Source organism: Clupea harengus, chromosome 4 (genome assembly GCF_900700415.2).
Source record: "Clupea harengus chromosome 4, Ch_v2.0.2, whole genome shotgun sequence".
Taxonomy (NCBI): Eukaryota; Metazoa; Chordata; class Actinopteri; order Clupeiformes; family Clupeidae; genus Clupea; species Clupea harengus.
In genome coordinates this window covers 18,671,379-18,694,251 of record NC_045155.1, presented here as the reverse complement: position 1 = coordinate 18,694,251, position 22,873 = coordinate 18,671,379, and the positions used below count along the sequence as shown (strand labels likewise).

The window sequence follows — 22,873 nt, the reverse complement described above, 5'->3', positions numbered from 1 at the left end:
TTAGCCTACTGAAGCTAACACCAAAGATTACTAAAACTAAATTATTGAACTCTTAAAGCACTTTACCTTACTCTGTTTATTTGAGGCCACATGAATGTGGCTTGGATTGGAGACAACATAGGACACTGCTCAACAGCATCAAGATAAGTAGCTACGGTACGTTAGGCCCAACCCTGTGCTGGCTAACCTTTGACGAGGGTTGCCACCTGTCCCTTTTGATAGCCTACAGAATTGCCCGGTAGGTAGCAGGACATTTTTTGTTGTATGCCCACATAAATTGCTACGTTGAACTTGTGCAATGAACAATGTTGACATTATGTGAACATTGAATATTAAAGGCTACCATCAAAAGGATGCATCACATATTTTATGTCCACCATAAATATACCGAATGAATACAATTAAAACCTACAAAGACAAAACACTTGAACTTGAAAAAATGACTCATCGCAAAGTAATTATTACAAAATGACTCATAAGGTCAGGTTTATTTCTAAAGCATATTTAAGAACAACATACAATAAACACAACATACAATAAAAAAATTAAAAAGCCACCCTCATACTAGGTTAAAAGCCAAGGGGGAAAAAAATAAGTTTTAAGACAAGATTTAAAAATAGGCAGTGAAGAGGCCAGCCCCTTTCATAATTGTTAAATGATATAAAAGGGCTTGATCTTTGATTAGAGCCTCAGTTGGAAGAAGTTAGAAGCTAAAATTGTGTCATTTATGAACAATTAGCTCTAGCATTTGACATGTCAAACAATTCTGCATACCAAAAAACCCAAAGGTGACAAGTTATATATGTATATAATATATATATTATAAAAATAAAGAAACAGATGTCAAGTCAGGTATTGAACAATGAAATTAAGCTAATCATAAGGAAATTCTACCCTAAAACGACTGGTATAAAACAACGTATAACACAATGGCACTGACTTTAATATAAACATAGACATCAAACAGAATCTGATTTATGAAAAATCCTTTCGCAAGGTCTGAATACAAGAATACGAGATCCTAATACAAAAATACAAGATTTTGAAAAGAGAGATGGTAGCCTACTTGTGAAACAAATCAGGTGTGTTCTATTGGCATTTGTTTCTGCACAAGAGCTGCAATACTCCTGTTTATACACTATAATATGCGATACCTCCTGGCATAGAGAATTAGACATCTTGGATGAGATGGGAGGTTGAAACATCCACAGGGCAGGTATGGTCACAAGCCTAAGCTATTTTGAGACAGAGAATAAAAGGCAGAAGGTTATTAGGAAGATGGAACTATTCAACGACGGAGTCATCTTTCAACAGTAAATAATGATGTGAGTCAATACCTTTAAATGATATAAACCCATCTGTTTCCTTGTCATCTTGGCTTTCTTTGGCTAGTTTGAGGAAAAAAACATTTTGTTGTAATGATATAGTAGCTATTAAAGGAGACACTTGTGATGTATGGCCTGCCTGTCACTTTAAAACAAACTGTAAACTGACCTTCTTTCAGCAGCTCCTCAGCAAGACATGGATGCTCTTCAGACTCAGTCTTTTCTAAAGGATAATAGTTATAAAATAAAAGTTATTATAATACATACCACTATTAGAACCAACATAGGCCAAGAAAAATATGAATTCTCCATAGTTATTGAGGACTGAATAAATGATATCGACAAGACCATAGGATGTTACAAGACCATAGGATGTTACAAGACCATAAGGTGTTACAAGGATAACAAAAGTATTTGTGCTCCCCCAGGATATGTTCACAAACTGATATCAAATTTGATGCCAAAACACAAAAGGTTAAGTACAGATACTGAGCCTGACCTAGACTGCTTCTGTGTAAACTGATGCAACACCTACTGATTCCCTACATGTAAAATCTTACTGACTTACTACCAAAGTGAGACCATGTATGTGCCATCGGCTTCTGCAGCCCTGTAAGAGCACAAATTCTATTTTAAATTTAAAATTTTCTACAGTACAAAAAGTGAGAAATCCATCTCACCTGTTGTTTTAAGTTTATCAACACTTTCAGCTGCGCATAAGTCTGCTGTCGAACCAATATCCGCACCTAATGGATAATGGAATTAAAAAACATACAGTATGTATATGCATGTATGCTGTCTTCATATCTTTTGTGTCCATGTCCTTTAACGTGCTGACAAAATTATAAATAGGAGAAATGTTCTTGGCACTTACGTGTCTTTAGTTCAGCCATGGTGAAAAACAAGTCTGGTGCCGTTTTGCTCTCTTTTACTGTATCAGTGTTTTTTCAACCATAACGAGAACAAGTACAGCAAGTGATAATAATGAATATTATTGAACATTTAAATATGAATGAAAACCTTTTTTTCTTGATATGGCCAAACACAAACATAAATACATAAAAACAGGGAGAACATATTGACCTGGCTTCCGGGTCACCTTCAGAATGATACAGCCCAGCACAATAAGGACAATGCCGACAACCAAACAGCCCGAAATAGAGAGAAGGATTTTCCGTTTCAGAACTGTAACGGCAAAGAAAAAATACCATTTAAATGCATTGCCATATTAGGTATGGTGTAATTGCTAGACTGTCACTCACCAAGGTTGTTTGCTATAAAAGCTTCACTGAGTGCTGAATATGTCGGACGCTGGAGTCGGGCCCCTCGGCACGTGTATTCACTCTGGTACGTTTCCTTGGTGGATTTGACATGAATATCTGCAGAGATGTCTGCCATCTCATTGCCGTCTCTGTACCAAGTGTAATTCCATTCAAAATCTTTGACCTGTACATCACACCGTAATGTCAAACTATCCACAGTGAGAATGTCTGCCCAGTCAGTCTCCAGGGTCAGCACAGTATCAGGACGAGCTAGCGGTCAGGAACAGAAAGAAATGGCCATACTATTAGTACTATTCCAAGGAAGACTTCTTGAAACTATTAAAAAAAAAAAGCAAACTGGCTTATTGGGTCACTGAATTGTGATTTAATGGTTAAGGTATCGATAGTATTGTAAATAAACGTACACAAAACCTGTATTTGTATAGGCCCGCTGGGTTCTGACTGATATACCCCTCTCTGAGCTCTACACCAAAATTCGTCTTCATGTTTTGCAGAAGCAGACTTTATTGTATAATTCGTTGTTGTTGGGTCAGTGTTCGGGATTGGCCCTTGAAGATTCTTTTTGAACCACTGATACTCCCAGCCTGTAGAATCGATCTCTACTTCACACATGAAGGTCACCTGCTCCTCCACATAGACGGAGGTGTAATTTGGGTGCTGACTTAAGGTAGGCACAGCTTTGTCATCTAACAAAACAAAGAGGTGGTTAAAACTATCTGTTCAATACAACCAAGCAGATTGTCACATTATTTCTAGTCATTATTCAGTTTATGCATTTTAGTAGATGCTGTATTGCAGCAGGAACCAGACCTTACCATAAACATAAACTGTAATACCACTGCTGTGTGCAGTTATTACTTGTCTTTTGTGAATTCCTCTACAAGTGTAACTTCCATTGTTTGACTGATCCACTGATTTGATTTTAAATTGATTCTTGATTGTACGGGTTTGTTTTAGTCCATCTTTGTACCAGTCATAACTCCAGTCATTCGAGGACGGCTGAATGTTACACTTCAAAATAACCTCCTCTGAGGGAAACACCTTGGTCCAAGGCGACTGCAAACTCAGCTTAGGTTGAGGAGGTTCTGCCATGTTAAGAAATATTGTTAATAAAGCAGTCATTAAAAAATGGCATTACACAAAGACGTTAGAGAATAACATTGTTGGTAACACACTGTGAAGTTCTGCACCTAATATTAGTGTATAGTTTGTCCATAATGCTGTGAGGGCTTGGTGGTTAGAGCCAGTAATGTTAAAATTTGTGTTCCAGTTTGCATGTGTTTCCCTGCCTGTGTTATGTCAGAGTGTATTCTGTTGCCATATTAGTTTGTGTATTATGTCTAAATGCCCTGGTGTAGTTCTTCTCATGTACTGGCATCATTGTCTACCATTGTCCAGTGTTCTGTTTCTGTGTATGAAATCCCTTTCCATCTCTCCCTTCTGTATAAGTTCTTGAATGGTTATTTGCCGTGTAAGTTTTCAAAAAAAAGCAAGACATAAAAGACAAACCTTCACAAGCGCCTTCACAACAATACCAACGAAACAACTTAATTGAAAAGAGCTGACCAGAACACCTTACCTTTAACAGTTAAATTAAGGGATTCACTGAAGCCAGAGATGAGGCTGCCTCTTTGAACGCGACACTGATACTGTCCACTGTTCAATGGAACCACAGAGGAAATGATGTAACTTCTCCCACTGGTATTGCTGACTGGTGTTGCATTTTGGTCTTTGAACCAGACATATTGCCACCCGGTGGACTCTTCCATAACCTGGCAACTTAGAGTGACCGTCTCCTTTGTGTAAATAACAGGGGCCATGGGCTCTTTGGACATTGCAGGCTTTGAGAGAACGCCTAGTGGTGGACAAAAATCACATTCCTTAATCACATTACAAAAATGTTTTATCTGATATTCAAGTGATATTCAAATAGTCATATTTACCATGAACATGGATGCTTATACTATCACTAAGTACAGTTTCCACATGTCGTTTGTGTACTCCTTGGCAAGCATATTGTCCAGTGTGGCTGATGCCAACAGAGCTCATTGAAAGTGTATCAGCATTTTCACCACTGAGCTGTACTTGACTTCTGTACCATTTATAAGTCCAATCTGATGAGGGAGGACTAATACTGCACTTCATGCGCACAGTCTCAGTGGGGAAGACTTTATCCCATTCAGACAGCTGCTCCAGTTTTGGTACAGGTGGGTCTGCATAAGACACAGAGGAAAGATCAAATGGTTTAATTATGCATTGATGTCAGTTTCACCATTCTCAAGAGTTTGGTTGAATGGTTTTGAATCTAGGCCACAAGAACTCCCACATTTGGATTTATTTTTCCTGGATATAGTGTACATCTATTTACCTTTGATTGTTAACACGCGTGAGTCACTGAGTTCAGAGGTGAAACTCTCTCTTTTGACTTGACACTTGTATTCTCCACTGTCTGATGGTTGAGCTGAAGGCATTGTATAAGTACTGTCACTGGCCTGATCCACTGGAGTGTTTTGGTCACCGTCTTTATACCACAAATATGTCCATCCTTCTTGGTCCTCCTTAACTTGACAGGTTAGAGTGACATTTTCTTTTGTGTAAATCGGTGGGTCACTGGGATCCTCTGACAACAAGGGCTTTGGACGGTGGTCTAAGAACAACAGAAACAGATGATGTACATATACATTTTAACATACCATTTTGACCATGTTACTAATTGAATTGAGGTGAAAAATGACATTTACCATAAACATGGATGCTAATACTATCACTAAGTACAGTTTCCACATGTCGTTTGTGTACTCCTTGGCAAGCATATTGTCCAGTGTGGCTGATGCCAACAGAGCTCATTGAAAGTGTATCGGCATTTTCACTACTGAGCTCTACTTGACTTCTGTACCATTTATAGGTCCAATCTGATGAGGGAGGACTAATACTGCACTTCATGCGCACAGTCTCAGTGGGGAAAACTTTATCCCATTCCGACAGCTGCTCCAGTTTTGGTACAGGTGGGTCTGCATAAGACACAGAGGAAAGATCAAATGGTTTATTGATGCACTGATGTCAGTTTCACCATTCTCAAGAGTTTGGTTGAATGGTTTTGAATCTAGGCCACAAGAACTCCCAAATTTGGATTTATTTTTCCTGGATATAATGTACATCTATTTACCTTTGATTGTTAACGCGCGTGAGTCACTGAGTTCAGAGGTGAAAGTCTCTCTTTTGACTTGACACTTGTATTCTCCACTGTCTGATGGTTGAGCTGAAGACAGTGTATAAGTACCCTCACTGGCCTGATACACTGGAGTGTTTTGGTCACCGTCTTTATACCACAAATATGTCCATCCTTCTTGGTCCTCCTTAACTTGACAGGTTAGTCTGGCCTTTTCTTTTGTGTAAATCGGTGGGTCACTGGGATCCTCTGACAACAAGAGCTTTGGACGGTGGTCTAAGAACAACAGAAACAGATGTTGTACATGTACATTTTAACATACCATTTTGACCAAGATACTAATTGAATTGAGGAGAAAAATGACAATTACCATAAACATGAACTTCAATGTCGTTGCTGGGTTGGGTTTTCAAAGTGCGAGATTGGTGGACTCCCTCGCAAGTGTAGACTCCAGAGTCAGTGCTGGATACCGGAATGGAAAGCATTGTGCAGTCTCCGCTGTTTAACTCCTGGCTATCTCTGTAATATTTACAGATCCAGTCTGGAGAAGGAGGCTGAATGTCACACTTCATGTGCACAACCTCAGATGGGAAGACTTTAGTCCATCTGGACTGCAACTCCAGTTTTGTTTGAGGCACATCTAGAAGAGAGACAAGTTAGAAAAAATAATCCTGATCAGAAACCTGATAAGAGTCGGTGGAGTATGTGCTGTGAAAGAATCAGTTATGAACTTCATGAAGAAGGTACTCTTGAACAGAGTACACATGAAACACATGAAAAAAGCCCATTGTAAGTAACACACACATAACTAAAGCTATAAACAAGAAAAGATGTACCCTTGATCTCCAATGACAGAGAATCACTGTATTCAGATTTGAAACCAGCTCTCTCAGCTTGACACCGGTACTCTCCACTGTCAGCTGGTACCACAGAGGACAGGTTGAAATGGCTTCCAGTGTTGGTTCTAGGTGTTTTATCTTGGCCTTTATACCACAAATATGTCCATCCTTCTGAATCTTCCATAATCTTGCACTTAAGGGTGACTTGTTCTTTTGTGTACAACACACTGCGAGATGCAGAGTCCTGTGTCAAAAAGGGTTTCGGACTACTCCCTGGAAGCAAGAAAGCAATTAGTCAGTGAGACTGATCATAGTAATGTAATGTGCACAAAGAGAAATGTTGCACTCACCATAGACAGAAAGGTCGACGCCATTGCTAGTTTTGGTCTTTACACCCCGCTGTTTGTGAACTCCCACACAGGTGTAACGTCCTGCTTGCGGAGAACCCATGGAAAAACTGCTGTCTTCAGTGCTGGCAATCTTTTGTCCATCTCTGTGCCATTGGTAAGTCCAGTCACTTGAAGAGGCCCCAATGTTACAGCTCAAATGCACTACCTCTGCTGGGTAGACTTTAGTCCTTCCAGAAAGAACCAGGTCTGGTTGGGGTGGTTCTAAAGGGAAAATTAAACAGCAGCTGGCAAATGCTGACTAAAGTTCATGTATGCATGAATGTATGTCTGTATGCAAATTATTTTACATCCTTACCAACAACTGATAAAGTACGAGGATCGCTTAGCTCCGAAGTATCGTTGCCTCTCTTAACTTGGCACTTGTACTCTCCATTATGTGATGGGTCAGCAGAGTCAATGGTGTAGATTTGGGTAGAATTGAAGAGAGTTGCATCCTTATACCAGATGTATTCAAGCCCCGAGGAGTCGTCTGGGACACTGCAGTCAAGTGTGATTTTCTCATTTCTATATATCTCACTAGCCACAGGAGTTTGGATTATTTGGGGTTTTGGAATATTCCCTTGAAAGAATAAAAGGAATAGTATAGCACTTAGTATAGCAGGAAGTCACAAGAATTCAGTGTGTGTCTATTTTAGATGCATTTCCCTGCAGATGCATTTTTTTAACATAATGCTGTCATAGTTTTAAAAATGTTGCTAAATGCAGATGACACCATTTTGAAAGAATCAGCTGACACTTGCACAGACCAATGAATGTGTTATGTCTCATTATATGTTAATGTATATTTGTATGTTGAGATTCCAGATTCAGCCAGTGCTACATGTCTGGTTAATACAACGGCAGATGCAAATGCTACAAGGTTATCGGGGATGGAGAATTAGTGGAGATAAAAGTTAAAATGTAATAAAGGTTTTCATGTATGAATTTATTGTATATCAGGTATATGTTAATGGAGGGGCATTCTCCACAGAAAACAGCCTTGCTTTGCTACTTTACCATAGAGATCTCTCTCTCTCTCTCTCTCTCTCCCTCCCTCTTTACATACTAGCATAGTAATACAACTTGTTTTCTAGCAATATTATGCTATATAACGAGCATCTGAATTGATCGACAGTGACTGGGATTTGAATTGGCGGCACCTAGCGTGAGAAGTGTGAGAGAGGCCATAGCATATCAACATAGCATTAATCGGTCAGTTAGCAGAATGTTTCAAACAGGTCAAAATAGATTATTGTAAGAGACATGGCAAAATCTAATCACTGTGTGCACTACTTACTATAAACACTAATGTGACTCTCTCACCTCAGACATTGTAATGCAAGTGAGTAAATAGGGCTACCCAGACAGTTCATGAGAAGAGTATGTATGTTGAAGAAGGACACTGCAGTTTCAAATGTTTCAATGAATGATTCATTCATAATGATGAGATATTAAGCAAACCAGGCAATGATTACAACTCAAGATGACCTTTCTGATAATGGGCACAGACGGTCAGATGAATGGGTAGAAGGATACCTTGTTAATGCCTCTTAAAATTGCAGTGTCTTCTCCAAGTCAGTGTTTTTAAATGCAGAGGCAAAATCATCAACTCATCCAAACATTATTCACAATGTGCAATAATTGTATATATTAATTCACAGCGCAAAGTTAAAATGACCGTGTTCACAGCTTTGTCATGTCTTATGCGTGTACAAATCCTGAAAAATGCGGTCTTACCATCAGCCTTTGACTCTTGCACCAAACAGACAAGAACTGTAATGACTAAACACAGAAAGAGACAATTATCGATTTGAATCCATAAATGGCATGACAAAGAAGTTGTCTCACCTTGCATCTTTTTTTTCCGCACTAGCAACTGCTATTGGATAACTTGCATGATGAAATACATACATTGTGTAAAAACAGAATCATTTTAAGCTGCTTATATCTCAACCACAACAGTTCTTCACACCTCTTCTCTCCACAAGCTTGTCTCTTCTCTGAACTACCACACCTCCTTTCTCAACAAGCTCTGAGGCACAACACCACATATGGTATGTTACCTACTGCATGTGTCAACAATCAGCAATCAGTTTTATGGAGCCATTTACAGTGCCATTGTCATGTGGAAATTCTTGGCAGTTTGCTAGATATCACTTCAACATCTAGAGTAGCCACACCTAAAAGGTTACCCAGGTCATACTTCTGCCCACTACTTCCTTTCTGAATATTCTTCAAAATGTACTTCTTGATACTCTCTGCAGTAATGTATTTCTATGTGAGCAATTACAGACGGACATTAAACAACACTTTTACCTGCTATGAAGAGTTCTTCATGACGAGCCATGTTGTGCCCTGTAACTCCTCTGACGGTCGAGTCGAGTCACCCCACTTCTACAGTGTGCGATTCGGCTGTGACATCAAGTTGTGGTTTTCCTGTCGTGCTCATAGAGCAATGAGACAGGAAACTAAAACCGACTTTCATTTTGAATGAGCATTCAAAAGGCTGACATGCACAGGAGGGGCTGACAGGCCGGTCTTCCTCACAACAAGGGAAAAAGCAGCAATTTGAATACTGATGACCGGCCACATTGTGAAGTTATTAGTGCAGACATGAAGGAGTCATAGTGGTCGCATGTTAGCAAATAGAGGAAGTGTCACACAAATGTTATGAAATAAACATGTCACAGTGATGTGACATGTACTGTATTTAAAGTCTGGCACTTGTCATAAAAAACATTTGAAGATTTAAAACTTCAGTCATTTTCCACATGCAGCCAAATACATTATTTAATACATACAATCCTCGTGTCTGTTTCTAAAAATCACTGTCACTGACAAGATGAGGAAATGTACCAGATAGCTATAGAGGGGGAATCTTGCCATCTGTGGAAGGGACACCACGTCAGCTATGGGGCCAAACTGAAAAAGAATATGTTCCTCATACTACTGTATTGTAGCTCAAATCTGTATACTCAAAAACAAATACCTGTGAATATGAAGAATTTTACAAGATTCCAAATTAAATTTGGGTGAAAAATGAATTTCGTCCACTATAGAATGTAATCCACCTTGCGGCATTGCATTTCACTGATCAGAAATATCAAGAGATATGAATTCTCCTTTGTATGAGCCAGCTGCTCAAACCAAATGTGAGGGTGTTAAAGAAAGTATTAGTATATGTGACGGGGCACCTGCGTGACCCGCCACTGCAGCCTGTAGGCTGCTGCCTTACTGGACTGGGTGCAGGGGTTTTGTGTGTGTGTGTTGCATGTTTGATGTTCGTGTCTTAGTTCAAGTTAAAATCAGCATACATTCAATGTCTTGTCATAAATGTTCCGTTTATTTAGTTTAACAAAACACAGCAAACTATCACTTTGCATTGTCCGTCTTACCGTTGTTAGTGTCTCGTCTTGCGTCTGTTTGTTTGGGTGCGTGAATATGGCGCAACCAAGCGCGAGTTTTAAAACGTTATAACTTCCGGGGTAACTCGAGTTATTAGGAAGAATGTATTTTGAGCTGCTTTATTATGGGTCGGCTATGCCGTCACCGAGCCAAGTTGCTACATATGGCCTAGGCCATTTTCCCAGCCATGTGGGACATTGTTTGTTTTGAGTATGGCTGCTGTGAGCCACAGGTGTTGCTGCCTGAGCCTTTGACACACCTGCCGTATAATAATTGGCATGAGCCAATTGGAGGTCGTGTCTAGGCTACTTAAACTCGCCTTTCCTTTTGTTCGAGAGAGTGATCGCGTAAGCCTTAGGAGCTCTCACTGACCAGCTAATGTGGTCCTTTTTACATAGTCGACTATTTATTGTGCATATTTGTATTGAGGCTATGATGCCAATTTTTTTGTCTTTGAAAAAGTTTAATTTCTATTGCTTTATTTTTTGTATATAGTAATGTCCTTGTTTTACTGCCTTATTTGAGGAAATAAAAGCCTCCTCACTCTAACATCATCTACCTCCTGAGTCCTCCATGAGTTTCCATCTAGCTCTAACCGTGACGGCTATCTCGACCTTTCACAGTATATTTTATCATGAATGTTTTAACTAAAAGGCTTGTTCCAAAATGCTGTGTCTGCCTGTTCATATAGGTTGGACACTTAGTATTGTATTGTATTTTATTTTATTGTATCTTATTTTTTGTAAATTGTAAATTGACTCGTTGCTAAGCAGAAGTAAAATTCAGCTAAACTGCACTTATCCTAAGTGTATCCCAGAATCCTGACTGTCATACTGTGTAAACATTGTGTTCAATAAAAGGCTGATGTGTCGGCAAAGACGATAGGGAGGGCTTGGTTAAGCGGCTCCCTCCGCCGAGGGCCTGGCGTAAACAACAAGCAAGTCCAGTCCACTTCTATGCTTGTGGTGTCTTTAATCTACTAACTAAAAGTTTAGGGTCTTTTCCTTGACAGAGGGTTGCAAAATGCATTTGGCACAAACCATGTATCATATCTCAGATAATATCCTCTGGTCTTTGCTGGCTGCACAGTTTTCATTTTTGAGAGTCAGAAACTTAAAGTTCTGAACACTATGAAAAATACTGTTTGCAAAAGCTGATGTCGTAAACTTAAACCTTTTAAACTAAGTTCTTAGATTTTAATGTTTACAGCCCTGGCGCCTGTTAATCTTTATATGATTATTACAATAATGGTATGGTAATTACGATACAAAAAATCTGTGTCAAATTATAGGACCAATTACTTCCATGATGAAAGAAGAGCACTTGAGTTCGAAACAGGAAAAAGTGGCATGGGCTTTACATGTCATCTAATGTTAGTGAGAAGGTTAAGTAATGCCTGTACTTGTGTTTGTAATATGTATGCAGTATCTTTAGTGGTTGTAACATTTTATTATCGGGAGTTTATATTTACAGCCATAATAAATATCAAGATTTATGTGCACTCTTTGGATGTTACAGAAAATAAACACTGTCAGTAAACAGTCAACATGGCACGCGGTCTCTGCACACATTTACTCACTGTACCTGTTAAGTCTCGACTTTTATGTCCTGTCTTCATACAGACAAAAATGAACTGAGAACCCAAACAGCAGTTTGCTACGGTGACCCACTGGTAAAAAAAAAACTGCTGTTCTCAACTCCACCCATGATGTGGTGAGAGTCCATTTTTAATTCACTGAAAACATCCGATGGAAATGTACAGAATGTTCCTTTTCATCAATGCACCTGTAACCCTGCCATTATTGGTAACTGTCATAGCAGTTCTATGAATATTATGACTATGATGATTTTCATGAGATCTTATGGTCAACGGTTTCAGTAGTGCCACTCATTTGACCCAGCTACTGAAGCACACAACACACTATGTTAAACTCACACACAAGCTCTACATCAACAGTGTAGTCAATTAAAGGCACTCTCTTCCACTGATATAACAATCAGAATATACATTTTGATGAACATTCATGCATTTTCATATATTGCAAAGCAAATAGTCAATGATTCAATTAATTTATTTGACACACACTGAGAATGACGAATAAAGGACACAGTCAGGGAACAAAAACAGATGAGGTGAAACATATTACTCTTTGAGTATCAAGCAAAGAGATGTTACTGTGCAGTTCAACTCTCTCCTGTCTAGCATACTAACAGCTGTGTGGAGTTACAATGGAAGGCAAATAATCATTAAAATAAAAAAGAATCAAGATAGTTGGAGTCTCCTCTGGGCTTCTTCCTCTATGTATATACAGACCTCTCCTCTTGTCTCAACTGCCTTCTGGAACATTCTGAGAAAGCACACAAGAGGAAGGGCACGGTTAGGTACACAGGGTACAGGGTACAGAGGGTTTCAGTTCATCTGAAAACCACAGTGTGCTAGTGATGTCCTGTGTGTATGACCAAACACCCCGGTGTCTGACTGGGGTATACAACATATCGAATCTTAAATCCAGCGTCTAGATCGCAAGTTGGAACTAACTTGTATTTGGTTTGATTATGAAGAAGAGGCAGATCATATACACACAGAAAAGAAAACTTACACATAGACCGGCACACTAACACACACACACACACACACATTCTCTCTGTCACACGCACAGACACACTGACATTTGAATACACCTATACAAACATAGTTTGTTGACATTTGCTCATCATGTGGATTCTGGGGTCATGGCTCTCATGCTGTACCTACTGACACGCTGTAAGATAAAGAACAGATACACCCTCTTCCTGTGTTAAAGCATCCATCTTACTCAGGTACTTGTTGTGGGTTTTGTTTGACTGCAGTGCTCATGCACTAAACACGCACTTGGCTTCTTCCTTAGCATGCAAGGTGAACGCAGCAGCCTGACAGACAGGCAGACCCTGTGCACATTGAAATAAAATTATGCAAGCTACACAATTTAACTTAGATACTGCATTCATTTTCAAACACTCAAATTCTGTGATGTTCTGTTAATGAGATAAACCACCAATTTAAATGGTAGTATTGACCCCTGACCCCTGTTCCTCATGGGGGTTTAGTTGCTCCAAGGGGACGGCACCACCATTTGAAGCCAGCAGATATGTACTCTTCCTCCCACCTCTGATGAGGAGTATGTTTTTTTGTGTGTATGTATGTGTGTTTGTGTGTGTGTTGGTTTTGCTTCTCAAGTCATGGTAATATGAACAAGTTGGCCTTGTAGCTCCTTCAGAGAAGCACAGCAGGGTCTGGTGTCATTTTCAGACTCTCAGCCACTCCGAGGCCCATTCAATGGGAGAGGTCACATTCCCACAGTTTAGAATCAGCCCATGTATGCCGCCGCCGTCGCCGCCGCCCCCCTCTCCTTCACAGGCAGCTGCTTTGACATGCTGAGACCCCCAAATAGAAAAAAGGGGGCACGAGAGCATGTGCAAAATGTACCAAATAACTCCTTCATCTTCTTTCACCAGGCTGCACTTCTGCTTCTCCTTACAGACACACACACTCTCTCATACACACACTCACATGCACTCAGGCGTTCCTAACACCCCCACCCCATCACCTCCCTCATTACTGCTTAGTCAAGGCGTTACCCATCCTGCGTGGTGGGGATCAGGTGATCAGGTGCTATCGCTCGTAAGATCTCAATGTACAGAAATGATGTAATCCAACCCACTCAGCCTTATGCCTCTCCTGCCGTGAATCTTCACTATGTTTATATGCGAGCCCTCTACATACAAATGCTTCCACCCTTAAAAAAAAGCCCTGTTTGCACAACCACAATAAACTGATAGTACAACATGTCCACATGACCGCAATTATGTATAGCACTGTGGAAGCATGAGAGAAGACATGTTTGATTTTGGTATGGCAATTTGACTAACATTAATCCTCTCCACATTACCACTTCCAAATGCGGCCACTGCAGCTATGCTCTCGACAGACGACCCCAGTGGAAAAAGTGCTCTTGGTTCTTCACTTAATTTGATGTCAGACACCTGATAGAACCGAAGCCGCGCTTGGCCCAGTCTGATGTGTCCTTGTGAACATGTGGTGGTTGTGATGTCATATGTGTCGGAGAGATTTGCGGCGTGAAACAGCTAGCATGCCACAGAAACATAGTGAGCACATCATTGGATTAGTGGACTATGGCGGTGCGGTACTACAACAAAAAGTTTTGGCACTGACCTCTATCTTCCAGGTAGTGATGGGTCTACTTCTTCTCAGCCTCTACAACAGTGACCTCTGTTAAATACAAAATAGGGTTATAACTGAATTAATAATATTTCAATAACAAAATGAACTACAGATAATAATATACTTTATATTTATATTTATATTTATTTATATATATTATAACTTTATCCATAATGTAGTAAGTATACATAGACACACATATATACATAACTTTCAAACTTGTATGTATCATGGCTATAAAGCATACAGGTAATTGTATTTGTAAGTACCAGTGGACACTGATTGACATACAAAGTTGATAGAAAGTGTTCCTATCCCTAACAAAACATAGCCTAAGAGGATCTTAAAGAGGACCAATTATGTCCCCCCATTCCTTTAGTGTGTTTTATAGATTTTAGTGCATGTAAACAGTCTGCAAGGTGACAAAGCCCTAAGTACACACGAGGGGGAGTCACTCTCTCCCACAGAAACCACTTTTCTCAGCTGCTTGAAACACCTCGTTGGAATTCCAGCCCTTGTCCTTAGTTACAAGATGACACAGTCTCATGAAACAAGCTTTATTGCCTGCCTAGCTTACCAATCACACACACTGGGTTCATCGGGAGGGAGGGGGCATTCAGTCAGCACTTACGTTTGACCTCCAGTTTGCACGAGACGGTGGCCGTCCCCTGAGCGTTTTTAGCCCTGCAGGTGTACACTCCGCCGTCGAAGCTGCAGGGCTTGCGGATCTCCAGAGAACACACTCCCAGGTTGCTGATCTGTCTGAACTTGGGGTCATCGCCAATGACCATCATGTTCTTCAGCCACTCAATCTTGGGCTGGAAAAGAGCACAATGAGCCCATCAGACAGCTCTCTACACAAATCTCTAATCTTGGAATCCACAGTAAAGGTATATTAGAGAAAGGGTTTTTGTTATGTATACCACTAGACTCCTCACAGACTTTATTTATGCAACTTAATTCATACACCATTTCCACTGAGTGTCTGCGTGAGCTCCATAATAATGTTCTTTGTGAACAGGGAAAGAAAACATTGAGGATTTTATTAATTCAAATTCTTTTGAATGATAGTACAGTACAGGCTAGAATGACAATCAACATATTTAAGTTCAGACTTAGTACAGAGAGAGACGCACAGACACTGACTGCTCAGCATAACTGACATGTGTCATAATTGTGGGTTTCCTAAAAGAGAAGGTTGACCATTTGTGATATGTGTCAGGGCCATGGCAGCTAATGATAGATATGTTTTGTTGTAATATGCAGAACAGCTGTTACCGCAATGAGTATCTTCTTAACAAGATGTACAGCATACACTTCCCATGTGTTTAGACGAAGGATTACTTTCTTGACCTTTGGTGTCACAAAGCCCAATAAATTCAATCAGTAAGGTGATAATGTGTCTAAACTGGGCGAATTCTCTATTAATAAGCATATTTGTACACAGAAATGCTGCGTTGTTGGCCTACACCAAATGCTAGGCATGCTGTTCACAACGTGATGCAACAGTCCTGTATATCATGTGCTCAACCATGGTAATCATGAGCTAAACCAGAACCAAACAAGAGTCAGGAGACAGGAAAGCCACATGCACTGCTGGTTAACATAGCATGTGAACAAAAATAGAGCTCGATTAAATAGACCGCAGACACAGCTCTCTGAGAAGATAAGAAACAACACTATGTCTGCATGAGGTGTCCACTGAGTAGCTCTGACTTTCTTTAGATTCTATAGCTATTGGTCGGCTCAACACCTCTTTAAATGCCAGTCGATTCAATGTCAGTGTCGCTCCATACCCAGGTAGATATCTACACGAGGTGTCATGGACAGCTTTAATTGATGAAAGCCCCTGAAGTCCATTTTGAGTCGTTGCTATCTGGATCCCTGTTTGGGTGGAGCATCAAACTATTCTGACCTCTCAGAAACACGAAATTACTTCTGCACCATTCAAAAGGGAAGTGAAATGTCCGAATCAAGCTGTCTTTAAAACACAGAAGTGAAGACAAATCTTTTTTAAATGAAGAGCAGTTTCAGTTATACCATGATGTGGTTCTATTTCTGTTTGCAGAGGACTCTTGTGCCCAAGACCAGCCCTCCCTCTGCTGGGTGAGAGACCCGTTACAGTGATAATGGCCAGGACAGCACACTTACCACATCACATGGAGCTGACTACTGTACATGCTAGGCTTTGCTGTGCTGTGCTCACAAAAGCATGTCGTTACGCACATTCTGCCAGGAACTTCATATCCCCTCAGCTGTGCCCCTCCGAAATATGATGCTTGGCTTTCCAAAGTGGGTCCGACTGAGTGGCAACCAACAGGGTCCAGTGCGGGCTGCTCCCCACAGCTGGCTAGAGGGGCCGGGCGCCGCCGTGAAGTGACCGGTGCCTGCTGAGGCTTTTTTGCAACCTTGCAACGGACTTGAGACACCACACAGCCATCCCAGATATTTGACAGCGGCTCTTCACCGCAAACTCACCCCCGTCTATTTATTGAGTGTGAAGCCAAGGACGTTTGGGTCACATTATGTTTCCTCTTTTAACTTGTGGTGTACACAGCATCTTTGCCTTTTTTCTTTTATGGAGAACATGATACGGTCGTATATTTCACATACTGTACATATAAGATTCCAGACTGTCAGTATGTTCTATTTTATGTCAATATCCTCTGTACAAGGAACACTTTGTAAAGAGCAGTATTAGTGTTTTCAACATAGAGGGTTACTTGACAAAGGTTCCTTTTTGCAGGAACTGTGACCTATTACTTAGGGTGACTTGATCACCTGGTGATGTCATCCAATTGAAACTCTCTATAATCACACCGAATGGCTGATGGACATGTCAATCTAATCACAGGCCTTGGCGGAGCGCATAAAGCCCCCTGACACACGTCTATCTTCCTCTTTCTTGCTTCACATTTGATTTGCTAAGAAACAATTTTCTTACTTTCTTTTTTCTCTGCCAGTATTGAATTCACCATTAGTACGACTAGTTTGTGTTGCCGTTTTTTCACTCACTTTGAATGCCTGCGAATTGTGTTTTTCTCGGCTGGTATAACTGCTAGCAGTAAGGCAGTTAGCTTGAGCATGCTCATTAGCTTGTCCTACTGCAGCCATCCCAGAGAGGAGGGTGACCAGCATCACCGCTGCATCAAGTGTCTGGGGAGAGTACATGCGGAGGCGGCGCTGCTGGAAGAGGATGTCTCTTGCCACGCCGGTGCCCTCCTCTCTTTAGCCAGGCTGAGAAAACGCCTGGCACACTGGGCAACTGTCCCATAGGCCGACATCGACATGCTTCCCCCGGAAGCTGAACCAGAACCCGAGTCTCAGGAGAACAGCTCTGTTGGGCTAAGCCGTCTTGCTTCTCACACTGTGGCACCCTCAGGGCATGAAGCCGCCATGGTCGGACCTCTGCTCCCCGTTGGCTTCTACATTGGTGGCGATTCCACGAATGAAGACTATCTGCAGTCCATGCAAGAGAAGCCTGTCGACCACCAACCGTCATCTGACACAGTCCTAGCAAGTCTCTAGGAGCAGAGTTGCACAAACTAGCACAGCAGGCTGAGGAAAAGTTGGCCATCCCTACCGCGGTGCCACAGTACTCCTGCGTGCCGATTTCTCTGTTCCTGGATGTACAGAAGGAATTTACGAAGTTCTGGGGGAACCTGTTCTCTGTCTGTTCCCTTGTCTGAGGCTTCGAAGCTTACATGAACATCGACCATCCTGTTTTGCCGTCTCACACAAGCAAGAATCAGATTGTGCTGATGGAGAAGGCATACCCAACGGTGGGCCAAGCAGTATGTGCTGTAAACACGCAAAGTTTACTTCGGAGGCACTAGTCGAAGCTGCTCACGGAGCTAGCTGCGTCACCGGGAGACCACAACATGGTAGCCGAGCTGAGAAAAGCCACAGACCTTTCTGTCAGGTCAAACCGTTGGACACTACATGGGAACTCTCATAGTGTCTCAGTGCTACTTATGGCTCTCCCTCTCACCTCTCTCGGATGCGGAAAAGAGCCCCTTCCTGGACACTCCGGTGAGCCCACAGGGAATTTTTTGGGAAGCCGTCACCTTCATGACTGCTAATTCCGAGACGGACATGAAAAGTCAAGAGGCTCTGTGGTCTTAGGTCCCAGGGCCCCTTCTGGGCAGATGCTCATAGGCTTCAGGCGCAGAGGAGGAAACACAGTGTGCTCTCCCCTACCCCCCATGGAAGGTTTTGAATCCTAGAGGCTGGAACAGGCACCAATTTCGCTCGTCCCCTCCTGTTAAAAATGCCTTTTCTTCCCCAACATATGGCCAGAGAAACATTTACACAATCAGATTATGTTTGCCCTTCCCTATGTCCAAACAAATGTCTGCTGCTCCAAGTGAGTATTTATCATCCCTCCTCCTTGCCTCCTAAGACAATGACACAGTGAGCCCCAGGGTCTTGCAGACTGTAACCAAGGGTTTTGCGTTACAGTTCGCATGCCCCCTTCCCCGCTTCTCTGGGGTGTTGGAGTCAGGTGTGCAAGCGGACCAACTGCAAATTTTAACAGGGGGAAATCAATTATCTCCTGCTAAAAGGTGCTGTACTAACAGTACATTTCATAAAAAACGAGGATTCAGATGCTCACACCAAAGAAATTGGTCCATCATGGGGTCCATACAAGGTTATGTACAGTCTGTCTCAAACACTTGTTTGGTGTCAAGTGTGCAATGGATTGACGATTGCGGTGAAGTTGAAACGTTCCAAGGTGAATTTGATGCTCATGTTGTTTCAGAGTTATAGGCCTTTAGGCTTTAGCCTTTTTAAGAATCCATTATATTGTACGTCTACATTCTTGCACTCTATTTTATTGTCATTTTAATGCAGTTGGTAAATACAATGTGTTTCTTCAATTAATATGTTGAAAATTAAAGGTCTTGTGTCTTTACCTTTATCCTATGCCCATAGTTCAGGTGCTATTTGCGCTTGGCGCATGTTGAGTATTTCTACAGTCTGCATCTGCAGTAACATTATTTGCCGAAAAAAAAGAACACACTACACATAATAAGCTAACAAAAAATTGTTGAATTAGTGGATCAATAATTTAATTTCCCACCAAACAAACTAAACATGACTTTAGAACAGCTGCAGTCTAGAAGTGACTTACTTCAGTGTACAAAGACGTTTTTCTTAGCAGCCTAGACTATCAGGGACAGGAAGGTGCGGGCAAAAATATAATCTCCACTGTCCCATTGACTCACACCCATCGTCAGGAAAGGCAAGCTCCGCACCTGATGAGAGTCTTGGCATGGAGCCTCCTGCTGGGCTGCATGTGCACTCCTCATCCTCATGGCCACTTCATAGAGGCCTGTCAATGAGTGAGGTCTGTAGGGCTGCTGTCTAGGGCTCCAAACAGACCTCATCCTCATGGCCACTTCATAGAGGCCTGTCAGTGAGTGAGGTCTGTAGGGCTGCTGTCTAGGGCTCCAAACAGACCTCATCCTCATGGCCACTACATAGAGGCCTGTCAGTGAGTGAGGTCTGTAGGGCTGCTTTCCGGGGCTCCAAACATACCTTTCTGTGATTCTATATGTGGCATGTTGGGAGTCTTTCGTTTCTCAGAGGGTCTTCTGATGTATGCATAAGCACACTGGGCTAAGGTTAGCGCTATATTATGACTACCTTAGCTGACCCTTATATTGTGGGCAATCCCTCCATCTGGGGATCTAGAGGGTTAATTGGCCTTCTTAGATGGCTATGACAACATAGCCTCTCTGAATACGACAGGGTTTTCCTCTGCATCGCCACTGTATGGTTGCATAATAGGCTGCAGTTCCAGCAAAAGGGAACGTCTGGGTTACCACTGTAACACCGGTTCCCTGAGCAGGAACCACACCTATTACAATGTCTGCTTGGACCTTTGTCGAACGGCTCAGCAGCGAAAGAGGAAGATGGAAGCGAGTCAGTGGTCTTCATGCCCTCCACCAGGGGGTACACACACATACACATACACACACACACACACACACACTGCTATCTGTTAGCAAATGTGACATGACAAAGGGGGCCTTACCCTTGGGCATCCACGCACGGCACACAGGAGTTTGGTGGAGTAGCCAACGGTGGCAGCTCTGTCGCTGAGGGGTGCGGTGAACTTGGGAGCCTCGCTGAAGTCGTGCTCCTTGTACTCTGGAGGCTGGTACACGATGCCTGTGGAACAACGAACAACCTCAGTCGAAACTGACAGTTGTCAAAGAACACATCTGTTACATCTAACGCTACTGGTGTGCTCCAGAGGTTGTGCTTCTTAATCTTTGTTTCGCCCTGGAGACTTTGAAGGAGGTGGCACATTCTGTGGAATAACACTAGACTGAGTGCCCAAACGACATACAGTAAGTAATACATCGTTAGCTTAAGGGCACTCTCAGTCCACGTGGCAAACATTTGCCTCACAGTATCTGAAAGACTACTCCAGATCTGGCTCTAAAAATAGGACCTTGGTGCCCATGGGCTTACCTCACACCATAGCAGTAATTCTGCTGTAACAGGATAAGAGCACTACTGTGTCACCGCCAGTGTGTTGGAATGTTATCTCTGTTGTGCTCTGCTGTAATCTCCGGCTGTTAAAGAAGTCCCCTGTGGCTGGAATGTGGATATCATAACTGATAATGACACTATGGGTACTTAGAGGGAGAGAGTGTTGGCTCTTATCTTGTAGATAGGCGCAAGCATGGTACATGTCCTCAGTGGCACTGTGGTAGGCGCGAGTGGGACTGAAAGTTCCACCAGACACTTGCAGTGGTCCTTACCTGTTTTCGTAATAGTGGCTACCTCTTTTGTTATGGCGGCATCCTCGCTAACTCCGACTTTGTTCTCAGAGAACACGCGGAAGTTGTAGGAGTTGCCCATGATGAGGTCAGAGACGGTGGCATTTAGCCTGTGATAGTGCTCAAGTACAGTGAACCAATCCTGCGGACACAGCGAAAAAGAAGCACTTTTCATTGTACTTAATAGTTTTCACAATGACTGTGATGCTAATTTGTGATTCTGGTTAGATGCCAACTGCATTTAATTGTTTAAGTACTTGTATTTATCCAATGACAATACAGTTGAATCTAATCTAATCAAATTTTAAAAAGCAAGAATGACAACAAAAACCAACAAAAAAAACCCCACAGGAAACAGAAGGTTTCTGACCGTTCCTTGCTAGACTTGACACCTGATCCTATCTGTTGCTATGACAGGCAGTCATTAAAACGTTGTGGTTTGTGGTTTCCCTTCTGCACGTACGGTGTATATTTTCAGGGTTGCGTGTTGACATCAGACTTGTTACTCAGGATCATGATTTTTCACTTTGACAGTGCCTAGGCAACAAGCTGTCATCCACTTCTCTCCTGCACTTGCTCTCTCTTTCGCACACTGTCTCACAGCCTGTCTGTATACGTCCAAATCCAAACTCATGATCCGTCATCATATAAGCATCTGCTACATGTCTCAAACAGCCATCAAGTGTGATGTCCTTATAGAGAGTGAGGAGGCAGGGGCTCTAGGTTTAGATTTACAGACTTGGCAAGTGGCTAAATTAGTCCTCACCTCACCTTACAACAGCATCTCTCTCTCTCTGTGTCTGTGTGTGTGTGTTGGAAAAATAAGGGGCTTGCAGCCATCAACCACATCCTGCCTTTGCTATCAGTGATCACTGTGTTAAGTGGCCCTGACGAGTCACGGAGAGGCCTTAGGAAAATAAATCATCAATCAAAATAGAACACCCTTGCTTAGCACCCATTTTAGAACCTAGGTAGGAATTCAACGGATTAACCAAATACATAGGTTATAACAGTTTTCCATTTGTTCCTGTTCTGTTTTGTTACTCACCCCAGTCTTCTTGTCAGCCTTTTGGATGCAGTAGCCGGTGATTTCTGTGTTGCCGCTGTCTTTGGGTACAGTCCACTCCAGGGCAGCATTGAAGCCCCATGTGTCCACAAGCTTGATACTATCAGGAGGGCCAGGCAGGTCTGACAGGGGTTGACAGTAAGAGTTAGAGGCACGTGGACACGTAGCACTTGGACACTTTTCAGTTTACACGGACGGTCCACTCCAAGAGCACTTCTGACGTGTGTAAGATCGCAAAAATATTCATTCAAAGTTCAGGGTTAGGATTAGAGTTAGAGTTAGGTTAGAGTCCACATTTACTTTTGCCACACAACACACGGAAAACAGATCCCACCTTGTGACACATAGTTTACTCACAGAACAGGCAGCCTAACCGACATT

The 22,873-nt window shown here is 42.0% G+C and overlaps 2 protein-coding genes across 4 annotated transcripts in view; both read right to left on the bottom strand.

The window, feature by feature from the left end:
- Positions 1-458: 458 nt before the first annotated feature.
- On the bottom strand, positions 459-9,369 carry LOC105889840 (basement membrane-specific heparan sulfate proteoglycan core protein-like). The gene is made up of 20 exons (XM_031566568.2): positions 9,322-9,369; positions 8,743-8,787; positions 7,322-7,585; positions 6,967-7,227; positions 6,614-6,889; positions 6,148-6,417; positions 5,775-6,053; positions 5,350-5,619; positions 4,977-5,255; positions 4,552-4,821; positions 4,188-4,463; positions 3,424-3,693; positions 3,013-3,294; positions 2,588-2,857; positions 2,409-2,510; positions 2,200-2,256; positions 2,006-2,071; positions 1,495-1,548; positions 1,338-1,388; positions 459-1,235 (listed from the first exon to the last, which is right to left on the bottom strand). The coding sequence occupies exons 1-20, from the start codon at positions 9,350-9,352 to the stop codon at positions 1,231-1,233; spliced, it is 3,678 nt and encodes a 1,225-aa protein (XP_031422428.1). The 5' UTR covers positions 9,353-9,369; the 3' UTR covers positions 459-1,230.
- Positions 9,370-12,463: 3,094 nt separating this feature from the next.
- Positions 12,464-22,873, bottom strand: part of mybpha (myosin binding protein Ha) — a 17,763-nt gene continuing 7,353 nt past the window's right edge. For all 3 annotated transcript variants that reach the window (XM_042707672.1, XM_031566570.2, XM_031566571.2), the window contains 6 exons: positions 22,475-22,614; positions 21,409-21,568; positions 20,673-20,809; positions 15,264-15,450; positions 14,624-14,680; positions 12,464-12,758 (listed from right to left, as the gene is read on the bottom strand). In XM_042707672.1, coding sequence (XP_042563606.1) covers positions 14,649-14,680; positions 15,264-15,450; positions 20,673-20,809; positions 21,409-21,568; positions 22,475-22,614 — 656 coding nt within the window. In that variant the 3' untranslated portion in view covers positions 12,464-12,758; positions 14,624-14,648. The remainder of the gene's footprint in view (positions 12,759-14,623; positions 14,681-15,263; positions 15,451-20,672; positions 20,810-21,408; positions 21,569-22,474; positions 22,615-22,873) is intronic.

What these genes read in the sequence shown, in the direction of transcription:
- LOC105889840 (XM_031566568.2), bottom strand. Translation starts at nt 9,352, where the DNA reads ATGGCTCGTCATGAAGAACTCTTCATAGCAG. An exon ending in TGAAGAACTCTTCATAGCAG is followed by an intron (nt 8,788 to 9,321) that starts GTAAAAGTGTTG and finishes TTCTGTGTTTAG; the next exon opens with TCATTACAGTTCTTGTCTGT. An exon ending in TTTTATAGCAAACAACCTTG is followed by an intron (nt 2,511 to 2,587) that starts GTGAGTGACAGT and finishes TTGCCGTTACAG; the next exon opens with TTCTGAAACGGAAAATCCTT.